The following is a 22,022-nucleotide window of genomic DNA, read 5'->3' as shown; positions in this document are numbered from 1 at the left end:
ACACATCCGGTTTCAGACCCCTCCCATTATATCTACCATAACCACCCATACCCTGAGAGGAGTGTATAAATGCGGGATCAAGAAATGCAAGTGCTGCGATAATATGCATTATGGTACAAGAGAGATAAATACTGGAAATGGGAGGAAATTTCCAATAAAACAATTCCTCAACTACGGTGCAACACATCTAATCAACCTTATCGAGTGCCCCTTTAATCTTAAATACATAGAGCGTACAACAAACACCCTTCGAATACAAGCGCATCAACATAGATCCAGTATACAAAGAGGGTACACACAGCACAACGTGTCAAGTCATTTTCTACAGGATCATAATAAGGACACGGGGTTGCAGATAACCCCAGTGGAAAATAATCGTACCTGGGAATTTCTCAAAACTCAAATCAAAAATGTTCTGCATATTTCAAGCAATAATTTTTTTTACAAAATATTTTTAAACACTTTAAAACCAGGAGGGCTTAAAGAGATCCTCGAGAAGATTTAACAACTAAAGTGAAGTAAAAAAGTCTAATCATACATGAAACATCTATATATGTAAAGATGAAAGCCCTCACTGACTCACTGACTGACTCGCCACTAATTCTCCAACTTCCCGATGCCGCAGAAACATGAAATTAGGCACGAGCATTGATTATGTCATAAATAGGAAAAGCTAATGGGTCCCAACTCGATTATTCAATTCTAGCGCAAAAGAAATAGCGTCCAAATTTTACGTACGGAATCTAATTCTCTCACTTCCCGATGTCATAGAAACTTGAAATTTGGTACAAGCATTACGTCATATATAGGAAAAGCTAATAGGTCCCAACTCGATTATTTAATTCTAGCGCAAAAGAACTAGCGTCCAAATTTTATGTACGTAATCTAATTCTCTCACTTCCCGATGTCATAGAAACTTGAAATTTGGCACGAGCATTGATTATGTCATAAGTAGGGAAAGCTAATAGGTATCAACTCGATAATTCAATTCTAAGTGCAAAAGAATTAGCGTCCAACTTTTACGTACGTAATCTAGTTCTCTCACTTCCAGATGTCATTTTATATAAAGGAAACATTGCATGGTTACCTCCACGTGGTGTTTCCTGGGTAACGCAAAGAACAATGCAAAATGGTAAACATATTTTTTCCTTGGTATCTCTAAAGTAACCACGACTTCATAAGATTTTCCATGTGAACACCAGATAAACACCAGTACCAAATTAACTCGGGTGAAGCCAGGTATATCAGCTAGTTCACTATATATGTAAAAACAGTGGGACAAAACCCAGTGGGAGGGTACCATCCAGTATAAGAAACATAATTAAAAAAAGTAATCAGCAAGAGAGCTTGTCTAGAGAACTAATTGATACTGAAAGTTCATACCTGTACTAAACAACCATTTTCCATTTGTTGTCCTTTGAGTACCATGCCAAAATAGCCTTTTGTGAAAAAATAGTCTGCTATATAACGACCACTTCGGCATTTATAACTGAATATACTGAGGAGAATCTAACGGACCTCTGTGTGCGTATATACTGAGGGGAATCTAACGGACCTCTGTGTGCCTATATACTGAGGGGAATCTAACGGACCTCTGTGTGCCTATATACAGAGGGGAATCTAACGGACCTCTGTGTGCGTATATACAGAGGAGAATCTAACGGACCTCTGTGTGCGTATATACAGAGGAGAATCTAACGGACCTCTGTGTGCGTATATACAGAGGAGAATCTAACGGACCTCTGTGTGCGTATATACAGAGGAGAATCTAACGGACCTCTGTGTGCGTATATACAGAGGAGAATCTAACGGACCTCTGTGTGCGTATATACAGAGGAGAATCTAACGGACCTCTGTGTGCGTATATACAGAGGAGAATCTAACGGACCTCTGTGTGCGTATATACAGAGGAGAATCTAACGGACCTCTGTGTGCGTATATACAGAGGAGAATCTAACGGACCTCTGTGTGCGTATATACAGAGGAGAATCTAACGGACCTCTGTGTGCGTATATACAGAGGAGAATCTAACGGACCTCTGTGTGCGTATATACAGAGGAGAATCTAACGGACCTCTGTGTGCGTATATACAGAGGAGAATCTAACGGACCTCTGTGTGCGTATATACAGAGGAGAATCTAACGGACCTCTGTGTGCGTATATACAGAGGAGAATCTAACGGACCTCTGTGTGCGTATATACAGAGGAGAATCTAACGGACCTCTGTGTGCGTATATACAGAGGAGAATCTAACGGACCTCTGTGTGCGTATATACAGAGGAGAATCTAACGGACCTCTGTGTGCGTATATACAGAGGAGAATCTAACGGACCTCTGTGTGCGTATATACAGAGGAGAATCTAACGGACCTCTGTGTGCGTATATACAGAGGAGAATCTAACGGACCTCTGTGTGCGTATATACAGAGGAGAATCTAACGGACCTCTGTGTGCGTATATACAGAGGAGAATCTAACGGACCTCTGTGTGCGTATATACAGAGGAGAATCTAACGGACCTCTGTGTGCGTATATACAGAGGAGAATCTAACGGACCTCTGTGTGCGTATATACAGAGGAGAATCTAACGGACCTCTGTGTGCGTATATACAGAGGAGAATCTAACGGACCTCTGTGTGCGTATATACAGAGGAGAATCTAACGGACCTCTGTGTGCGTATATACAGAGGAGAATCTAACGGACCTCTGTGTGCGTATATACAGAGGAGAATCTAACGGACCTCTGTGTGCGTATATACAGAGGAGAATCTAACGGACCTCTGTGTGCGTATATACAGAGGAGAATCTAACGGACCTCTGTGTGCGTATATACAGAGGAGAATCTAACGGACCTCTGTGTGCGTATATACAGAGGAGAATCTAACGGACCTCTGTGTGCGTATATACTGAGGGGAATCTAACGGACCTCTGTGTGCGTATATACTGAGGGGAATCTAACGGACCTCTGTGTGCGTATATACTGAGGGGAATCTAACGGACCTCTGTGTGCGTATATACTGAGGAGAATCTAACTGACCTCTGTGTGCGTATATACAGAGGAGAATCTAACTGACCTCTGTGTGCGTATATACAGAGGAGAATCTAACGGACCTCTGTGTGCGTATATACAGAGGAGAATCTAACTGACCTCTGTGTGCGTATATACAGAGGAGAATCTAACGGACCTCTGTGTGCGTATATACTGAGGAGAATCTAACGGACCTCTGTGTGCGTATATACAGAGGAGAATCTAACGGACCTCTGTGTGCGTATATACAGAGGAGAATCTAACGGACCTCTGTGTGCGTATATACAGAGGAGAATCTAACGGACCTCTGTGTGCGTATATACAGAGGAGAATCTAACGGACCTCTGTGTGCGTATATACAGAGGGGAATCTAACGGACCTCTGTGTGCGTATATACTGAGGGGAATCTAACGGACCTCTGTGTGCGTATATACTGAGGAGAATCTAACTGACCTCTGTGTGCGTATATACAGAGGAGAATCTAACTGACCTCTGTGTGCGTATATACAGAGGAGAATCTAACTGACCTCTGTGTGCGTATATACAGAGGAGAATCTAACTGACCTCTGTGTGCGTATATACAGAGGAGAATCTAACGGACCTCTGTGTGCGTATATACAGAGGAGAATCTAACGGACCTCTGTGTGCGTATATACTGAGGAGAATCTAACTGACCTCTGTGTGCGTATATACTGAGGAGAATCTAACTGACCTCTGTGTGCGTATATACAGAGGAGAATCTAACTGACCTCTGTGTGCGTATATACTGAGGAGAATCTAACTGACCTCTGTGTGCGTATATACTGAGGAGAATCTAACTGACCTCTGTGTGCGTATATACTGAGGAGAATCTAACTGACCTCTGTGTGCGTATATACTGAGGAGAATCTAACTGACCTCTGTGTGCGTATATACTGAGGAGAATCTAACTGACCTCTGTGTGCGTATATACAGAGGAGAATCTAACTGACCTCTGTGTGCGTATATACAGAGGAGAATCTAACGGACCTCTGTGTGCGTATATACAGAGGAGAATCTAACTGACCTCTGTGTGCATATATACTGAGGAGAATCTAACTGACCTCTGTGTGCATATATACTGAGGAGAATCTAACTGACCTCTGTGTGCGTATATACTGAGGAGAATCTAACTGACCTCTGTGTGCGTATATACTGAGGAGAATCTAACTGACCTCTGTGTGCGTATATACTGAGGAGAATCTAACTGACCTCTGTGTGCGTATATACTGAGGAGAATCTAACTGACCTCTGTGTGCGTATATACAGAGGAGAATCTAACTGACCTCTGTGTGCATATATACTGAGGAGAATCTAACTGACCTCTATGAGTGTATATACTTGGGAGAATCTAATGGACCTCTGTGTGCATACACTGAAATGCTGTAAGTACATAAGGAAGTGGCCATGGACTGCAGCAATGGAGCATGCCTTCAAGGCTGAGAAGGGGTTGCAACCTGCAGTCTGGGGTTAAATTCGAACAAAAAGAGGCAGTACCTTTAAAAGGGTAAAAAGTGAGGAGAGTGAGAGCAGTGGCAGATTCTGCAGAGGGACATCGGTACATGCAGTCTGAGGAAAATCTAATGCTCCTATGTGTACATATTTTATTCCTCGGTTCCTTTGAAGTAACAACGACTTCATAAAATTTTTCGTATGAACAACAGGTAAACACCTGTACCAAATTAACTTGGACGAAGGCAGGCATGTTAGTTAGTATAAGCATATAAGCATTGATGCAGTTTCTCTGTTCTGTGCCTCTGTAAAATGGCCATTGTTTACACTTTCTGACATCATCAAGACTGTCTGGGTGCTAATTGGCTGCACTCTGACCTCTGCAGCAGGCATTATGTAAATTCGATTTTCTCGTGATTTTTGCCAAAAGGCTGTTTCGGACTAATAAAATTTAGTGAAACTCAGGCTAATCAAAAAAGCAACATGAACCATTAGGGATTGTCAATAGAGATGAGCGAACGTACTCGTCCGAGCTTGATGCTCGGGCGAATATTAGCGTGTTCGGGATGCTCGTTACTCGTAACAAGTACCACGCGATGTTTGGGTTACTTTCAGTTTCCTCTCTGAGACGTTAGCGCGCTTTTCTGGCCAATTGAAAGACAGGGAAGGCATTACAACTTCCCCCTGTGACGTTCCAGCCCTATACCACCCCCCTGCTGTGAGTGGCTGGGGAGATCAGATGTCACCCGAGTATAAAAGTCGGCCCCTCCCGCGGCTCGCCTCAGATGCCTTGTGAGATAGCTGAGGGACAGTGCTGCTGGTGCCAGAGCTGCTGTAGGGAGAGCGTTAGGAGTTAGTGTAGGCTTCAAGAACCCCAACGGTCCTTCTTAGGGCCACATCTAACAGTGTGCAGTAGTGTGGAGGCTGCTGTTAGTAGTGTTGCACATTTTTTTTTTTTTCAAAATCGGCCGTGCAGAGCATTGCGCCCTGCAGTAATACTACAGGGACAGAATTGTGTAGGCAGGGCCAGAAGACATATTTTATTGATTGAATATACGCAGTGGGCCTTTCCTTTAAAAAAAAAGGGCAACTACTATTCTATTTGGCCTGCCTCTGACAGTCCTGAGCGTTCTGGGTACGTGTGTGCTGGGTGGAGAACGTAAACAAAAGTCATACGCAGCCAGCTAAGTTTAACAGCAGGCTTGCGCCAATTTATTTCCTGCCTGGGAAATCAAATCACTGGTAATACAGCATGCTGAGGGGTAGGGGTAAGCCTAGAGGACGTGGACGTGGACGTGGCCGAGGACGCGGAGGGCCAAGTGAGGGTGTGGGCACAGGCCGAGCTCCTGATCCAGGTGTATCGCAGCCGACTGCTGCGCGATTAGGAGAGAGGCACTTTTCTGGCGTCCCCACATTCATCGCACAATTAATTGGTCCACGCGGGAGACCTTTATTAGAAAATGAGCAGTGTGAGCAGGTCCTGTCGTGGATGGCAGAAAGTGCTTCGCGCAACCTATCGTCCACCCACAGTTCTGCGCCGTCCACTGCTGCAAATCCGAATCCTCTGTCTGCTGCTCCTCCTTCCTCCCAGCCTCCTCACTCCACTACAATGACACATGCTCAGGAGCGGGAAGACTCCCAGGAACTGTTCTCGGGCCCCTGCTCAGATTGGGCAGCAGTGGTTCCTCTCCCACCAGAGGAGTTTATCGTCACTGATGCCCAACCATTGGAAAGTTCCCGGGGTCCGGGGGATGAGGCTGGGGACTTCCGGCAACTGTCTCAAGACCTTTCAGTGGGTGAGGAGGACGATGACGATGAGACACAGTTGTCTATCGGTGAGGTAGTAGTAAGGGCAGTAAGTCCGAGGGAGGAGCGCACAGAGGATTCGGAGGAAGAGCAGCAGGACGATGAGGTGACTGACCCCACCTGGTTTGCAACGCCTACTCAGGACAGGTCTTCAGAGGGGAAGGCAAGGGCAGCAGCAGGGCAGGTTGCAAGAGGCAGTGCGGTGGCCAGGGGTAGAGGCAGGGCCAGACCGAATAATCCACCAATTGTTTCCCAAAGCGCACCCTCGCGCCATGCCACCCTGCAGAGGCCAAGGTGCTCTAAGGTCTGGCAGTTTTTCACAGAGACGCCTGACGACCGACGAACAGTGGTGTGCAACCTTTGTCGCGCCAAGATCAGCCGGGGAGCCACCAGCAACAGCCTCACCACCACCAGCATGCGCAGACATATGATGGCCAAGCACCCCACAAGGTGGGACGAAGGCCGTTCACCGCCTGCGGTTTGCACCGCTGCCTCTCCCCCTGTGTCCCAACCTGCCCCTGAGATCCAACCCCGCTCTGAGGACACAGGCACTACCGTCTCCTGGCCTGCACCCACACCCTCACCTCCGCTGTCCTCGGCCCAATCCAGCAATGTCTCGCACCGCACCGTCCAGCCGTCGCTAGCGCAAGTGTTTGAGCGCAAGCACAAGTACGCCGCCACGCACCCGCACGCTCAAGCGTTAACCGTCCACATAGCCAAATTTATCAGCCTTGAGATGCTGCCGTATAGGGTTGTGGAAACGGAGTCCTTCAAAAGTATGATGGCGGCGGCGGCCCCGCGCTACTCAGTTCCCAGTCGCCACTACTTTTCCTGATTTGCCGTCCCAGCCCTGCATGACCACGTCTCCCGCAACATTGTACGCGCCCTCACCAACGCGGTTACTGCCAAGGTCCACTTAACAACGGACACGTGGACAAGCACAGGCGGGCAGGGCCACTACATCTCCCTGACGGCACATTGGGTGAATTTAGTGGAGGCTGGGACAGAGTCAGAGCCTGGGACCGCTCACGTCCTACCCACCTCCAGAATTGCGGGCCCCAGCTCGGTGGTGGTATCTGCGGCGGTGTATGCTTCCTCCACTAAAGCACCCTCCTTCTCCTCCTCCTCCAACGCAACCTCTGTCTCGCAATCAAGATGTGTCAGCAGCAGCAGCACGTCGCCAGCAGTCGGTGTCGCGCGGCGTGGCAGCACAGCGGTGAACTCGCGCTGTATGCCCTGGAGGTGCTTCCATGTCCTGCGGCTAGCGTCTTGTCAGAGAGGGTGTTTAGTGCCGCTGGGGGAATCATCACAGATAAGCGTACCCGCCTGTCAACCGACAGTGCCGACAGGCTAACACTCATCAAGATGAACAGAGCCTGGATTTCCCCAGACTTCTCTTCTCCACCAGCAGACAGCAGCGATACCTAAGCAATACGTAGGCTGCACCCGCGGATGGAAGCATCGTTCTCTCTCACCATCCAAAACGGGGACATTTCTGCTTCATCAATCTGTGTATAATATTCCTCCTCCTCCTCCTCCTGCTCCTCCTCCTGAAACCTCACGTAATCACGCTGAACGGGCAATTTTTCTTAGGGCCACAAGGCTCACTCATATAATTTTTCTAAACAATTTTTATACGTTTCAATGCTCTTAAAAGCGTTGAAACTTTAACTTGAACCAATTTTTCGTTAAACTGGGCTGCCTCCAGGCCTAGTTACCACTTAAGCCACATTAACCAAAGCGATTAATGGGTTTCACCTGCCCTCTTGGTTGGGCATGGGCAATTTTTCTGAGGTACATTACTACTGTTGGTACACCAATTTTTTGGGGCCCTCGCCTACAGTGTAATCCTAGTAATTTTTATGGGCTTCACCTGCACTCATGGTACAGCAAGGTGTGTGGGGTTGGCCTACACTTTAGCTACATAAATGTAACTGGGGCCTTGTCTATACTGCAGCTACTGAAATGTGAAAGAGACTGTTATCTCCCTAAACTGCTGCAATGGGAATGTTACTGGGGCCTGTCTTGAGTGCTACTATTACTGAAATGGAACTAAGACTGTGCTCCCCCTATACTGCTGCTAGTGATATGTTAGTGGGGCCTATCCCTAATGCTACCGCTGAAATGTTAATAATTCTGGGCTCTGCCTATACCGCTGCTAATGCTATGTCACTGGGGTGTGGAAACAGAGGCTTCCCAAAGACATGATGGCGGCGAGGCCATTTCCCACCAACGCTGTTACTGTTAAGGTGCATATAACCACGGACACGTGTAGAGGACACATAGTGCCTCCAAAACATCCCCCTCCTCCTCCAACAATGAAAACATACTTGGCAAATACCTTTGCATTGGTCCGTCTGGTGGCAGTCCAAGAATTTCACCTTTAACGACACAACAAGAGAGCACCACCACCATCCCCCCGCCACGGCCCACCTAATCCTGGCCACATTCCGAAAACCAACTACATAAAACCGCGCTACCAGGTCCGCAGTCACCACCACATTACCACCAACGAGGCTACTGTTAAGGTACATATTACCAGTCAGACTGGGGCATGCAGTGTGGGCCGAAGCCCACCTGTATTAAGCACGACATTACCTCAGCTGTGATGGGCAATGCAATGGGATATTTTTATGTACCGCCGGTGGGTTCCAGGGAGCCACCCATGCTGTAGGTGCACACGGAGTTTAACCTACATCTGTCCACTTGTAAAGAACCCCAGTCTGACTGGGGCATGCAGTGTGGGCCGAAGCCCACCTGTATTAAGCACGACATTACTACCTCAGCTGTGTTGGGCAATGCAATGGCATATATTTATGTACCGCCGGTGGCTTCCTGGCACCCACCCATGCTGTGGGTCCACAGGGAGTTGTAAATGCATCTGTTTCCACTTCTAAGGAACCCCAGTCTGACTGGGGCATGCAGTGTGGGCCGAAGCCCACCTGCATTAAACATGACATTACTACCTCAGCTGTGATGGGCACTGCAATGGGATATTTTTATGTACCGCCGGTGGGTTCCAGGGAGCCACCCATGCTGTCGGTCCACAGGGACTTCACAATAGGGAGTTGTACCTGCCTGTGTCTATGAATTAAAAAGCCCGGTCTGACTAGGGCATGCAGACACCTTGACAGAATGAATAGTGTGTGGCACATAGGTTCCCCATTGCTATGCCCACGTGTGCAGCTCCTGATGGCGGTGGCACAGGATTATATTTCTCATTGCTTCTGTACAGCATTGTGGGCTATCGCCCCGCCCCTTTTAAAGAGGGTCGCTGCCTAGCCGTGCCAACCCTCTGCAGTGTGTGCCTGCGGTTCCTCCTCATGGCAGACGCACTTATAAATAGACATGAGGGTGGTGTGGCATGAGGGCAGCTGAAGGCTGCGCAGGGACACTTTAGTGTGCGCTGTGGGGGGGGGGGGGGGGGGTTGGGCAGCATGTAACCCAGGAGAAGTGGCAGCGGAGTGTCATGCAGGCAGTGATTGTGCTTTGTTGGAGGTAGTGTGGTGCTTAGCTAAGGTATGCATTGCTAATGAGGGCTTTTCAGAAGTAAAAGTTATTGGGGGGGGGGGCACTCTTGCTGCTATTGTGGCTTAATAGTGGGACCTGTGAACTTGAGATGCAGCCCAACATGTTGCCCCTCGCCTGCCCTATCCGTTGCTATGTCGTTCCCATCACTTTCTTGAATTGCCCAGATTTTCACACATGAAAACCTTAGCGAGCATCGGCGAAATACAAAAATGCTCGGGTCGCCCATTGACTTCAATGGGGTTCGTTACTCGAAACGAACCCCCGAGCATCGCGATAATTTCGTCCCGAGTAACGAGCACCCGAGCATTTTGGTGCTCGCTCATCTCTAATTGTCAACTTAAAAAATAAAATAAAAAAAATAAAAGATACGATCAAACTAGTGTTCAAAAATAGTGAAGTATATCAGTTTAGTCCTTTAGATAGCTGGAACAATATTTCATCCTACCAATCAACCTATTGTTTGCATCTGATTATTTACTTACCGATATAGTGGACCACTTCCTCCTCCATTTGAGGAGCACATTCTTCAGCAACAGTGCCAAGGTCTGTTGAAGTAGACTGGTGACTGTCACATTCCTCTCAGTCATCTGGAAAACAGAAGGTTTGCAAAAACTCTCTTCAGCTCACATGCTGTTTACAGTTTTTTTTCTATAGACTCAATTGCTCTCACATACTCCAAAATAAAATTAAAGTAACTTTCCGCTGCAAATTAAAAGTTTCACTTCACATGCAGAATGTCTAGCTAACATTGCTGGTGCCCTCCTTTTCAATGCTGCCGAGGTTCGTCTTATCTCCAATACATCTCTTCACGGATGGAAGTAGTCCACCAGATTCTCAGACTACCCTATGCAGGGTATGCTTCAGTTGTCTGAAACACTCCCCCCTGCTCTAGAATGGGCCAGTGCTGATGATGTCACAACTGTGTCCATCATCCACTACCTTCCCTTGCAGTTCTCTTGTCCTGACAGCAGTGGGCAAGTGTATCAGACTACAGATACAAATTGTACATTGGGAAGTCTGTATGTGGTAGCCATTGTACATGCATGAAGAGTGATCTGGGAATTAGATGAACCGTGCCACTAACATTAAAAAGAAGGGCAGCAGTTGTGTTAAAGGGCCACTCCAGTGAAAAATTTCTTCATTCAGTATGTAAATAGTCCCCCATCATATATGCAGTAAGTTGGCTAGTATTACCTTGTTCAGCTATTCCTTTTTATCTGACAATTTCTGGAGTGCTTGTCTGCAGGTCATGTGATCTCATTGTGACAGTCAAGGAATTACTTGTCTTTCTTTTCTCTCCAGTAGTCACTATTACAATCACTAGACTTCCTGTATAATGAAACTATGATGCCACGTGGCCGTGACAGGGTCGTGGCATGCTGGTCTCGACATGTAGATGGACTGGCTGCACTGTTTCAATCTGTCCGATAGGTTGAGGTTTTTGTGGTTTATTATTTCTTTAGGTGTCACTTTAGTTGTTTGTCTGTATTCCCTCTGCGTTTTCCCTATCACTGATTTTGTTGTCTTGTATGGTATGTAGATTTTACTCGGGTGTTCGTGGAACTCAGTCTGTCCAATTGCATTGCCTTAGTAATTATTTAAGGCTGGCTGTCCACGGGCCAGGTCTCATTGTGAGATCCGCGGTGATGAATAGCAGACGGAGCTCGCATGACATGCTTTCCATAGGATAACTATGCAAAGCTCAGCCTACTGCACATGAGCAGAAAATCAGCGCTTTTCTGCTCGCGTGATTAAATCACGGCATGCAGCGATTTCCCACAATTGTCCACGGTGAGCTTATTAATATAGGTTCATCACGGAGACCTTTTAGGACTCCCCCCTCCTCCCTTCTGGGTCTGGTTGTTGCTGCTTATTTTCTCAGTCTTTCTGGAGAGAGGACATGTTTGTGGTGGTAAGAGGTCTGCTGTAAAGCTAAGTGGTGCTTTTGTCTCTTCATTAATGTTTTCCTTCTTTTAGTTGCTAGAGTTAGTGGCCGAGGCACGAGATGTGAGATGCGGTGCCGCCTTTATCGAGGCGATAACCTCGCTTTTAGGCAGGGCGGTTCTAGTAGTCAGGGTGAGGTTGTTACTTCCTCCTTTTGTTTAGAGTATATGATATTTTATACTGTTTCGCAGTCCGCTCCCTGTGTGAACACAACCTTACGCTCGTCCTGGTTGTGGTGCGTCTTACGCTCAGGGCGAACGTGACATATGAACTGCATGGACTGTACCACACAGGCATTTCATAGAGGAGGAGAGAGAAACTCCTATCAGATTACTGCTAATTAGAGGCTCCCATCAAAACAGGTATAATGAAGCAGATCATAGTTCAGACTCCCAACTCTATACTTATGGTCTTTAGCTTATTTAGGTGGATTTGGAGGCACGGATTGAAGTCAATGGAAGCTGTCCCATCTGCTGGCTGTCTGTATTTGACATTGCGGACAGACTACGGATTCAGCAGGAAAGCAGGAGTTTAAAAAAAAAACAAAAACCACAAACTCTACTGCACATGAGCGGCGGTGGGCCGACCAGCGCTTCCACACACATCTGCAGTGAAGGCCTGGACAGGTATGTATGGTCCTCGGCTGCGGGCAGGGTAAGATTCTGCAGCGGGCTCCCGCATGCAGTATCCGACCCGCCTGTGGACATGACGCCTTACTGTGAACCAGAGGGTCACTTTAATATCAGTATAAACTGTGTATCTATGATTGTTACAGCTTTAAAAAGTTCTGTTCTTTAATAGACCCAACCTAGCAAAAATCTGTAAAATTTAAACAACTTTGTGATATTCTTCATTAAATTTCTGCTTTGGTTCTGTGCCCCCACTAGGACTGTGTACACTCTAGGCTTCAGTGATTTAGCCTTAAGAGGGTTTTCCAGGCTTCTTTAAAACTTAATATTAAAGAAGTTATCCACGACTTCAGGGATTTTTTCCATTCATGTCCTATTCTCAGGATAGGTCGTTAATAGATGGGAGGGCGGGGGTCCACTACTCAGGATCCCCGCTGATCCTGGGTCCACTGTCAGTATGGACAGTGTAGGAAGCAGATTGCGCTGTCCATATTGCAGTGGTCTGATTTGGTAGTGCAGGCATAGTTCCAATTGAATTCAATAGGAGCTTTGCCTACACAACCAAAACCAGGCTGCTTCAATATAGATGGTGTAATCTGCTAACTCCACTGCCCATACTGACAGCAACAGAAACATAACGCATGCTTCAGAAGTTATTCACATTTAATATCTGAATAAAATTGTACAACTGGCATAGTGTTTACACTAACCACATAAAAATGCAAGGTTCTTGGCGTATATTTTGAGTAACTCATGTGGGTCCACAAGCCTCGTCCCAGGGAACTTCATTGCTCCTTAACTCTAAGAACTTACTCACACAACCATATAAACTTAGGTAGTTAGCTGCGTCCAAAAAACAAATAAAAGGCAAACAAAGTGTGACCATCTGCAGCATTGGATTCCAACGTATTTGTTACCATGCGGCGGTTGCTGGTACTCCCAGGGCAGCTGTGTGCGGGGTCCCGCAGTCGGGGCGCGTCCCTCTGGCTTGGCCGGCGTGGTGCTGGTGGCGCGCCGTACACGAGCTCCCTTTAATTATGTTCTGTTGGGAGTGGGCTGTCTCCCTCTCCCCCCCCCCCCCCCCAGGCGGAGGCTTTTTTTTTAAAGGTCAGGCAGAGACTTGCAATCACTGGCAGTTATTGGTTTCCCTCAGTGTGCTAGCTAGCCTGCCTCTGTTGCTCTCCTGCTTCTGCCAGCTTTTCTGCTATACCTTGCTAGTATCCAACAGGTTTTCCATCTGCCTCAGTGCTGCTTAGTATTGTTCATGTTGGTTATTTACATCTGCCTTTTCTGTCGGTATTCTATCCTTTCCATCCAGGTACGCCAGTGTCCCTTTTTCGGTCCCTAGTTAGAGTAGGGACCGCCGCCCAGTTGCCCGCCTGGGGTTAGCCAGGAGTGGAGGCAAGCAGGCAGGGACAGGGGTTGTGGGTGAAATCTAGGGCACCCATGCTGGCGTATCACAGGTAGTATACCGTAACAATATTCATTCAGATGAGCAATCTTTGACCGCATACAAAAAAACCCCAAAACGCCGGAAAAGTAGCGACCGTTTCTATACGCTGTATCTTTGGCCGACATACACTGGAAATTCCCATAGACCCCTATGAAAGCAGAAAAAAGGGAGAGAGTTCACCTGCATCCACTGGTGGGAAAAGTAGACAGCTGGCTTTATTTAATCATTAGCAATCATTCCAAGGATTTCTTCCGATTGAGGGATTTTCGCGCTGCAGTGTATTTTTTTTTTGCCGATACGCAGCAGCCAGCCATGTAGAAAACACGTGGCTAAAGATGGGGACTTGATCGCAGCTATTCTTCATTCTTGCGATTTCACAGCACGTAAGGTCGTATGAAAGAGCCATACAAGACCCTTCTCTTTTGGCCAGAAGCCTCTAAATGGATTCAGGGAAAGTAGGATACCTGGCTATATACTCTAGTTTAGTGTTCCCCAACTCCAGTCCTCGGGGACCCCCCCCCCCTCCCCCAATGGGTCAGGTGTTCAGGATTTACTCAGTATTGCACATGTGATGTAATTATTGTTGGTGCCTCAGACATTGCCGCAGGGTTCTTAGCATAAGATATCCTGAAAACATGACCTGTTGGTGGTCCCTGAGGACTGGAGTTGGGGACCCCTGCTCTAGTTAAAACCCCCAGGACAGAGGAGTGAATGGATTGCATTTAGTATAAACAACAGTTGTGGAACTTTATTCCAATAGTAAATGTGTATGACTGCTGAAGCATGTGTTTCTGTTACTAGATTTGTTACAGCCATGGCTTATTGGCACAACAGTCACATTTAATTTATTTGCTGCATTTGCAGAGGAGTGGCTACCTTCACTTTTGTCGTGCACTCCCTTCATCCATCTGTTTCATGGCCCTTTATAGCCAGGTATCCTACTTTCTCTAAATCCATTTTGATGTCTTTTAGGCCTGGAAATGGCCGATGGGCTCACATGTTTTGATCAAAATATAAGCTAAGAATCTTGCATTTTTATGTGGTTAGTCCGTACAGACAGTGGCATGGGGACCAACTGATCGGCAGTGACCTCAAGCAGCAAACCCTATTGATCGCCTATTCTGAAGGTAGATCATTGATAGAAAAAAATCCCTGATGTCCTGGACAACTGCTTTATCCCCTTACTGATGCAGGACGTACAGCTATGTCCTGTGGGTTCGGGGTTTGTATGGAGAGGATGGGAAGCCAATCCCATGCCATACAATGCGTGTATTGGCTGTTTCTTACAGCTGATAGCTGCTGGCAACAGTCGTGATCAGCATAAACACAGATTGAGGTTGTTCACCCTTTAAATGCCATTGTCAGCAGCATTTAAATCCCCCGATCGAAGTTTGGGAGTCCCGAACACTCCCCTACTACCCTCTGTGATGCAATTGTGTGGTACCGTTTGTAATACTAAGGTATTACATTATACTGCATGACAGATCAAACGATCGTAAGTTCATGTCTCCTGTGAGGACTAAAAAAAAGACATGTATAAAAAAACTTCTTAATTAGAAAAAGTAAAAGTAAAAATAATAAATTCCCATTTTTATAATAAGTGCTGGAAGTCAGAAAGCAACAGATATTTTATTGATGGCCTAGATTATTCAACGACATGTCCACATAACATTACGTCACTGTTGGCGCAAGGTTACTAGCCTGCAAGGGACCGGGGGGGGGGGGGGGGGAAATGATGTATTTTAGGTACAGTTGCCTTTTCATATTGATGGATACTTGAGCCTTTATATTTCCCTTTAATTCTTCTTATTACAGTCTATGGATCTGGCATGTACACTGTTCGGCTGATCTTTTCACATAACTTTTGATGCAGCTGGTTTGTGTAGTACTAATTTGCACATATGTTTGCTCTCACAAGCGGCTTCATCTGATCTAAGAGTTTCACAATAGCAACAGGGTCACGGGCTTTGAACTATTATACTCATCAATCCTTACATAATAAAGAGTAGCCCATTAGCTATTGAGTAATGCATTGATGATAAAGCATATTAGTGTTTGCGTGCTACATTTTATTGGGATCGTATATCAAAAACACTATTGTTCTGGAATATTGTATTATAAAGCAATTCCCTCAACAAAAAAAAAAAAAAAAAAAAAAAAAAAAATTTGCATGAACGAAGAGGCAGCCATGACCATGTCACAGCTGCATCTTTTGTTTATGCGCCCGCTCAGACAGCCAAGGTCCGGCGAGTAAATACCGAGCCGGGGATACTGTCGGGCGTGGGAAGGGAGTTTAGCCCCCTCTCCGCCCCTTGCCGGCTGTCTGCAATGGGAGGGGTGAGATGGGGCGGGAGCTAGTGTGCTAATCTCCCTTCCCCTCCCATTGCCGACAGCCGGCAAGAGGCGGAGAGGGTGAGGGAGTTTAGCAGAGCCGCTGCTAAACTCCCTTCCTCCTTCCTTCTCCGCCAGCTCTCATAGGAGTCTATGGGACCAGCTGCCGTATTTCGTCCAGCAAAGATAGGTCCAGAATAGGCCGCATGTGCCATCTTTGCCGGGTGGCCATTTTTACGCACTGGAAAAACGCCCATCTGAACTGATGCATTGGAAACCAATGCATCAGATAGGTTGCGTATATCGTCCGGGCTGATATACGCTTGTGTGAATGAAGCCTGAGCATGTAGTCCAAACTGCAGTCAACATGTGTATAGTGCAGTATACGGATATATGTAGTTTTATGGGGAAATATTCAGTATAATTTGCATTTTATTCCGTTAAAGCGCTTGTACCAGAATATCAAGGTATCCCCTATAAACAGGATAGAAATAACTTGGTGATCGGTGGAAGCCCCATGTCCCCTGTCCTCCTCACTGCGGGGTTACTACACACCCCACAATGATTAGTAGACTGAATAGAGTGCACCGGCACTCCATTCACTTTCAATGGGACTGCTGAGTATTAGAGCGACATACCCGCTCAGGTATTTTAGTAACGCCTGTTGAAATAAATGGAGCGCTGACCATGCCGATGCTTCATTCAGAGTGACATCACTGCGAGGAGAGAAGCGGCCCCCTCAGTGACAGGAGAGCAGGACACAGGAGTCCCGTTCTCCAGATGGGTGGGGGTGGCAGCGGTGAGATACGGAATGTATCTGTGGATAGGGAATAACTTGATATTCTGGTACAACCCCTTTAAGGCTCTGTACATTCTGAGCTGATCCTATCAGTGATTGACAGCTACCCCTGTATGTAGTCATACAAAGATAGCTGTCAATCAGTGATAGCTCCGCCCATTGGACTGTTCAGCTCAGGATGTGCAGTGGTTTAAATGAATAACACACAAGTTATACTGCAGCTTTCCCCACAGAACTATATATCATTCTACTCAGCTCCTCCTGCTCTACAACATGCAGAATGGACTTAGGTTTCAATGTTACTTTAAGGGACCTGTCAGACAGGCAGAATTTGGCCACAACACACACCGTGACAATCAGAAAATTGTGCACCAAAATTTACATGCAGATTTTGGCGAAGGTTTCCACAGTAACGAATTGAGCTGCATTTTTTGGGGCCAAATTCAGGCCCGTGTGAACGGTCCCTTATGGTGTATATAGCAATATGCTACAACTACTGCCTGTATGCACAGTATTCCTTCTACTATTATATGGACGGAGAGCCGGTGTGCAGCTATTTAGTGCACAGACAACGTCACACACAATACGATGTTGGTGGCTAACCTTTAGGCCTCATGTCCACTGGGTAAATGGAATTGCCGATTCCGCCCATAGGGAATCATTGGCCATCCGTGGGTCAATTAAATTGATTTTTGCACCCACGGATGGCATTTTAAAAGAATTGCGTTTTTCACACGCGGGAGAAAAAACGCAGCATGCTCCATTTTGCCGCGGATTCCGGGCAGATCGGCCACATTGCTATCACATTGATAGCAATGTGTGCGGATATCTGCATGCAAAAAAAACCAAACATTTAAAGCAAATCTGTGCGGAATCTGCCAGATCTGGCAGATTCTGCGCGGATTGTATTTTTCTAGTGGACATGAGGCCTTAATATTTTAGCTTTGACTTTGATGCACCTAGACTAATATAGTCAAGGACAGGCATGTATAATGGACTGTCCATTCGGCTGCATTCCTCCATATACGCTGCTATATGCCTTAGGGATCCTTCACACAAGTCTATGCATATTTCGGTCGAAAGATAGATCCAGAACTATCTTTTCACCCAGCGTATAATAGCAGGTGTGGATTTCAGTTGCATATGTTCTATTTTTTATGGTGCGACTTTTTTCGCCCGTGTTAATGAATGCATTGGAAACCAATGTCTCAGACGGTTGCGTATATCAGCCGCAAGTGAAAACGTGCCTACATAGCCGCATATATACGCTCGTGTGAATAAAGCCTTAAAAACAGACTACCCATAGCTCTGCATTTTGTTCTATAGAAGCTGTATAGAAGCAAACACCATACTTATCTGTACAGCAACAATCCCTAATATCTAGTACAATGCTCCCATAGAGCTTTCTATATGGACGTGCACTTACTCAAGGACCGAATAGAACTTGTATATAATTTGCCATTTTGTTGCTCAGTTTCAGAGTAGTTGGCACCTTAAAGGTAAGTGCTGATTCTGAATATATATGTATATATGGGTGTAGTGCAACTTGTCATCTTTGAAACACAGTTAGCGACTCAACTATTTAAAATACTGGCAGAAGCAGGTTAGTGTCAGCGTATGGACTTACCCTGAGCGCTGCTCTCCAATGCAGGGAAAATCGGAAAAGTGCTCTGAAATTAAGGCTGCTGATGGGACAGAATACAGAGTGTCAGCTTCATGTCGTCATCCACTGCGATGAAACTGTGAAGGGGTGCAGATCCTTGAATCAGTTTCCTTCCAGTTCTGCAGAGTCGTAGAAAGTGTTCCCTGGTTGTTCTATTCTGTGTCCTAATAACGAGGACGGGTCCGATCACATGACACGTCTTGGGGGTCGTCCAGTTGTTACAAGTACAACCGTAACTGCAACAGTTTCCCTGTCTTTATCTTCATACAGTGCACAAGAAGAGGAGGACAAAAGCTTCTACATGACAAGTGGCTTCTGATGAAAACCGACTCGGCGGCCAGGAAAAACATCTGGGACTTTAATCAGAAACACTTGGTGGGACTCGGGACAAACATGATATCTTACAACATTACAGTAGAGAAATAAGGAGTCAGAAATTAGACTTACTGCGAATATTCAGATCTGCAGCGTAAAGTTGTATGGGAGAGCGTGCGCATCGCGTATACAGTACATCCCGCAGATAGCACCATGACTCATTGTACGGTGCTGAGGGGAAGGGCCCTTTAAGGCACACCAGCGTATGCACAATTGCGTGTACCTCAGCGCAACCTATTTTGTGCTATAGACTAGGCTTTTGTTGCACGTATCAGTATATTGAACAGCACTTTTTCTGTTCACCAGCGCAGAGGGCACAGAGATGCACCAATTTAAATGGCTAAATCGGCTAATGAGTTCCAGATGTGTGTTTTCCAGCGGAATTATGCAGCATTTCAGGCATCCCCTAGTGAATTGTGCACACATTTTCACATCCACTATTGGCTTCAATGGAGACCTTTTAGTGCACAAAACACAGAAAAATAGAACATGTAAAAAAAATTTTTTGCGCAACTGAAATGTGCATGCAGAATAGGCAATTGTGAACGACCCTATTGAAATCTATGGGTTCTATTTAGAGATGAGCGAGTATACTCGCTAAAGGCAATGCTCGCTCAAGCAATTGCCCTTAGCGAGTATACTCGCTCATCACTAGTTCTATTCTCTGTGTATTACGCACTTAAATTTTGTGTGTGCAAATACTCCGGAGTAAAGCTAGCCTAAGTGCCTTTCCATGCATCCGAATCCCCAGCCGTAGATTATATACCGTAGTTTGCTATATTACAGATGCATCGCCAGCGATCTCGCTACATCTGTATTTATTGCAGGACGCTGTGGGGACCTGACAGGTTCCCTTTAAAGGTACAGCATCCACATAGCCTGCACTATACATACACAACACTACACAAAGGGACAAATGACTTCACAATTATTATAACTTTTACTCAATATGGTCTAGTCTTTAGCACAGCCCCAAAATTGCAATTCTTTGAAGCTGTCACTTAATAGAAAGAATATTCAGGTGTCCTCTTATACAACATTACTATTAAAACTCTTCTTATATACTGCACATGTTGCCATTTAAAGACACAGTAACATAAATATAGCAAAATGGACTATAGTACAACCAGCACACTGCACAGCATAGCAACACCAATACTCCATGAGAGGACATTACTTGGCTCTGATTTGTAATGCCCCTTTTACATGGGCTGAGAATCTCACGGTTCTCGTTTGCCTGAGTGAACGAGCTAGTGACGCATGATTGTCATGCGCTAATCGCTCAGCGACTCATATTTCTATTTAACAATAAGTGCACAAGTCGGCTGAAACTGGACGACGAATGAGAAGTACGCGATTCTCCTTCGTCCTTCAGTTGTTGGCTTGCGCTTAAATGGAATGATCATCATTCAGTTTCGCTTGTTTTAATGATACTATTATTTCAGCTGTATCGCACTCCCTCAAGACAGGCGGGGTATGAAGAACACAGCGGTCCAGGTGGGGAACAGCTGTATGCAGAAGACAAGCGGCCCCGCTTAGTCTTCTGCATCCTCCACTCAGAGTGCTCGGCTGTATAACAGCTGAGCAGCCCATCAGAAGACAGTTGGATGCAGAAAACAAGCGGCCCCGCTTGTCTTCTACATCCCCCACTCGGAGCACTCAGCTGTATAACAGCCGGGCGCTCCGAGCGGGGGACAGCTGGATGCAGAAGACAAGTGGCCCTGCTTGTCTTTTGCATCCCCCACTCGGAGCGCAAGTTGATCGCTCACCTTGCGCTGTAAAATAAAAAAACAAAACAAAACAAAAAAAACGATTATAGCTTAAAAAATCTTTTGAGCGATAATCGTTGTGTCTAAACCAGGCTTTAGGGCTCTTGCACAATTGCATTCTTCTCGCGAGTGTCAATGGGACCTTCGAATGTTAAAAACGCATCACAAGTTTGCGCTTTGAGATTTTTGTGTGATGCGTTTTTAACATTAGAAGGTCCCATTGACAATCGCGTAACAAAAAAAACAAAACGCTGCGATATCGCATGAAAAAAACCTGCAAGAAAAACACAACTGTGCAGGAGCCCTTAGTGAGGGAATATTAATATACTTCCTGTATGCCCCGGTCAGTGGAGGCTGTACAATCACTGCGGGTAATGTTCCTATCTATGCTGCCAATTGTAAACCACACTGACCACACTATGTAATGCTGGGACCTCTCTTAGGCCTCTGGCACACTTGTGTATTTCAGGCAGTGTGCTGTCTCTATTCGCCGGCAGCCCACAGCCCTGTTATCGACTATGGGGCTATGCAGACTGATGGGTTTTTTTTTCATATGGACTGATGGTCTGCATGCAAGAACTCGTCGCATGTCCTATTCCTGTCCATTTCATGAATGAGAAATAGGACATGCTAATGCATGCCCACACGCTCTGTCTGTGTAAATCAGATTGCACAGACATGTGTCTGTGCTGTCCAACTCGCACACACGGTAAGTGCGCACCGGACCCTACCCAGAACTTTATTGCAGAACTGTGCCCCCGCATACTGACCACCCGAATCCCACAGTACCTGCTGTACGGACCAGAAGTCACTATCTGTATATGCCTATGAGATTCACATCAAGGCTCTCACAGGCCTGCACAGAGACAATGACTTGTGGTAGCATTGTAATCTGGCTGTTGTTGGGAAGCCACTTGGTTAAATAGATTTGCCATGTATGTGTCAGGGTTGCTGCCCTCCGATAGGTGGCGCTGCAGAGGTATTGTTCCATCTCCCTTATTTGCATACTACCCAGGAGCATGAATGGCCTTATAAGTCTCCTCACTCACTCACCTTCTAGGTGCTCCCCCCAAGGAGAAAAGCGTTCCTGAACCAGGGTTACACTGACGTGGCCTATGCAATCCATCTTTAGGTTTTCAACTAATTTGGCATCCGAGGCCATAATTCCCCAGTCATATTGGTTATGGCACAGTTTACCAAATCCCTGAGAGCGGAGAACAGGACCC

At 46.2% G+C, this 22,022-nt stretch overlaps 1 protein-coding gene across 1 annotated transcript in view; it reads right to left on the bottom strand.

Annotated features, from left to right (window-relative positions):
• The window catches only part of LOC136588034 (ABC-type organic anion transporter ABCA8-like), a 199,411-nt gene extending 180,446 nt beyond the window's left edge, over positions 1-18,965 (bottom strand). Inside the window, exons 1-2 of the mRNA XM_066586932.1 lie at positions 18,617-18,965; positions 10,316-10,420 (exon numbers count right to left, since the gene is read on the bottom strand). Of these exons, the coding sequence (XP_066443029.1) occupies positions 10,316-10,420 (105 nt within the window). The 5' untranslated portion in view covers positions 18,617-18,965. The remainder of the gene's footprint in view (positions 1-10,315; positions 10,421-18,616) is intronic.
• Between the last annotated feature and the right edge of the window lie 3,057 nt (positions 18,966-22,022).

Source organism: Eleutherodactylus coqui, chromosome 13 (genome assembly GCF_035609145.1).
Source record: "Eleutherodactylus coqui strain aEleCoq1 chromosome 13, aEleCoq1.hap1, whole genome shotgun sequence".
Classification (NCBI taxonomy): domain Eukaryota; kingdom Metazoa; phylum Chordata; class Amphibia; order Anura; family Eleutherodactylidae; genus Eleutherodactylus; species Eleutherodactylus coqui.
Note: the sequence above shows the minus strand (reverse complement) of the source record. Positions and strands in the feature narration are given on the sequence as shown.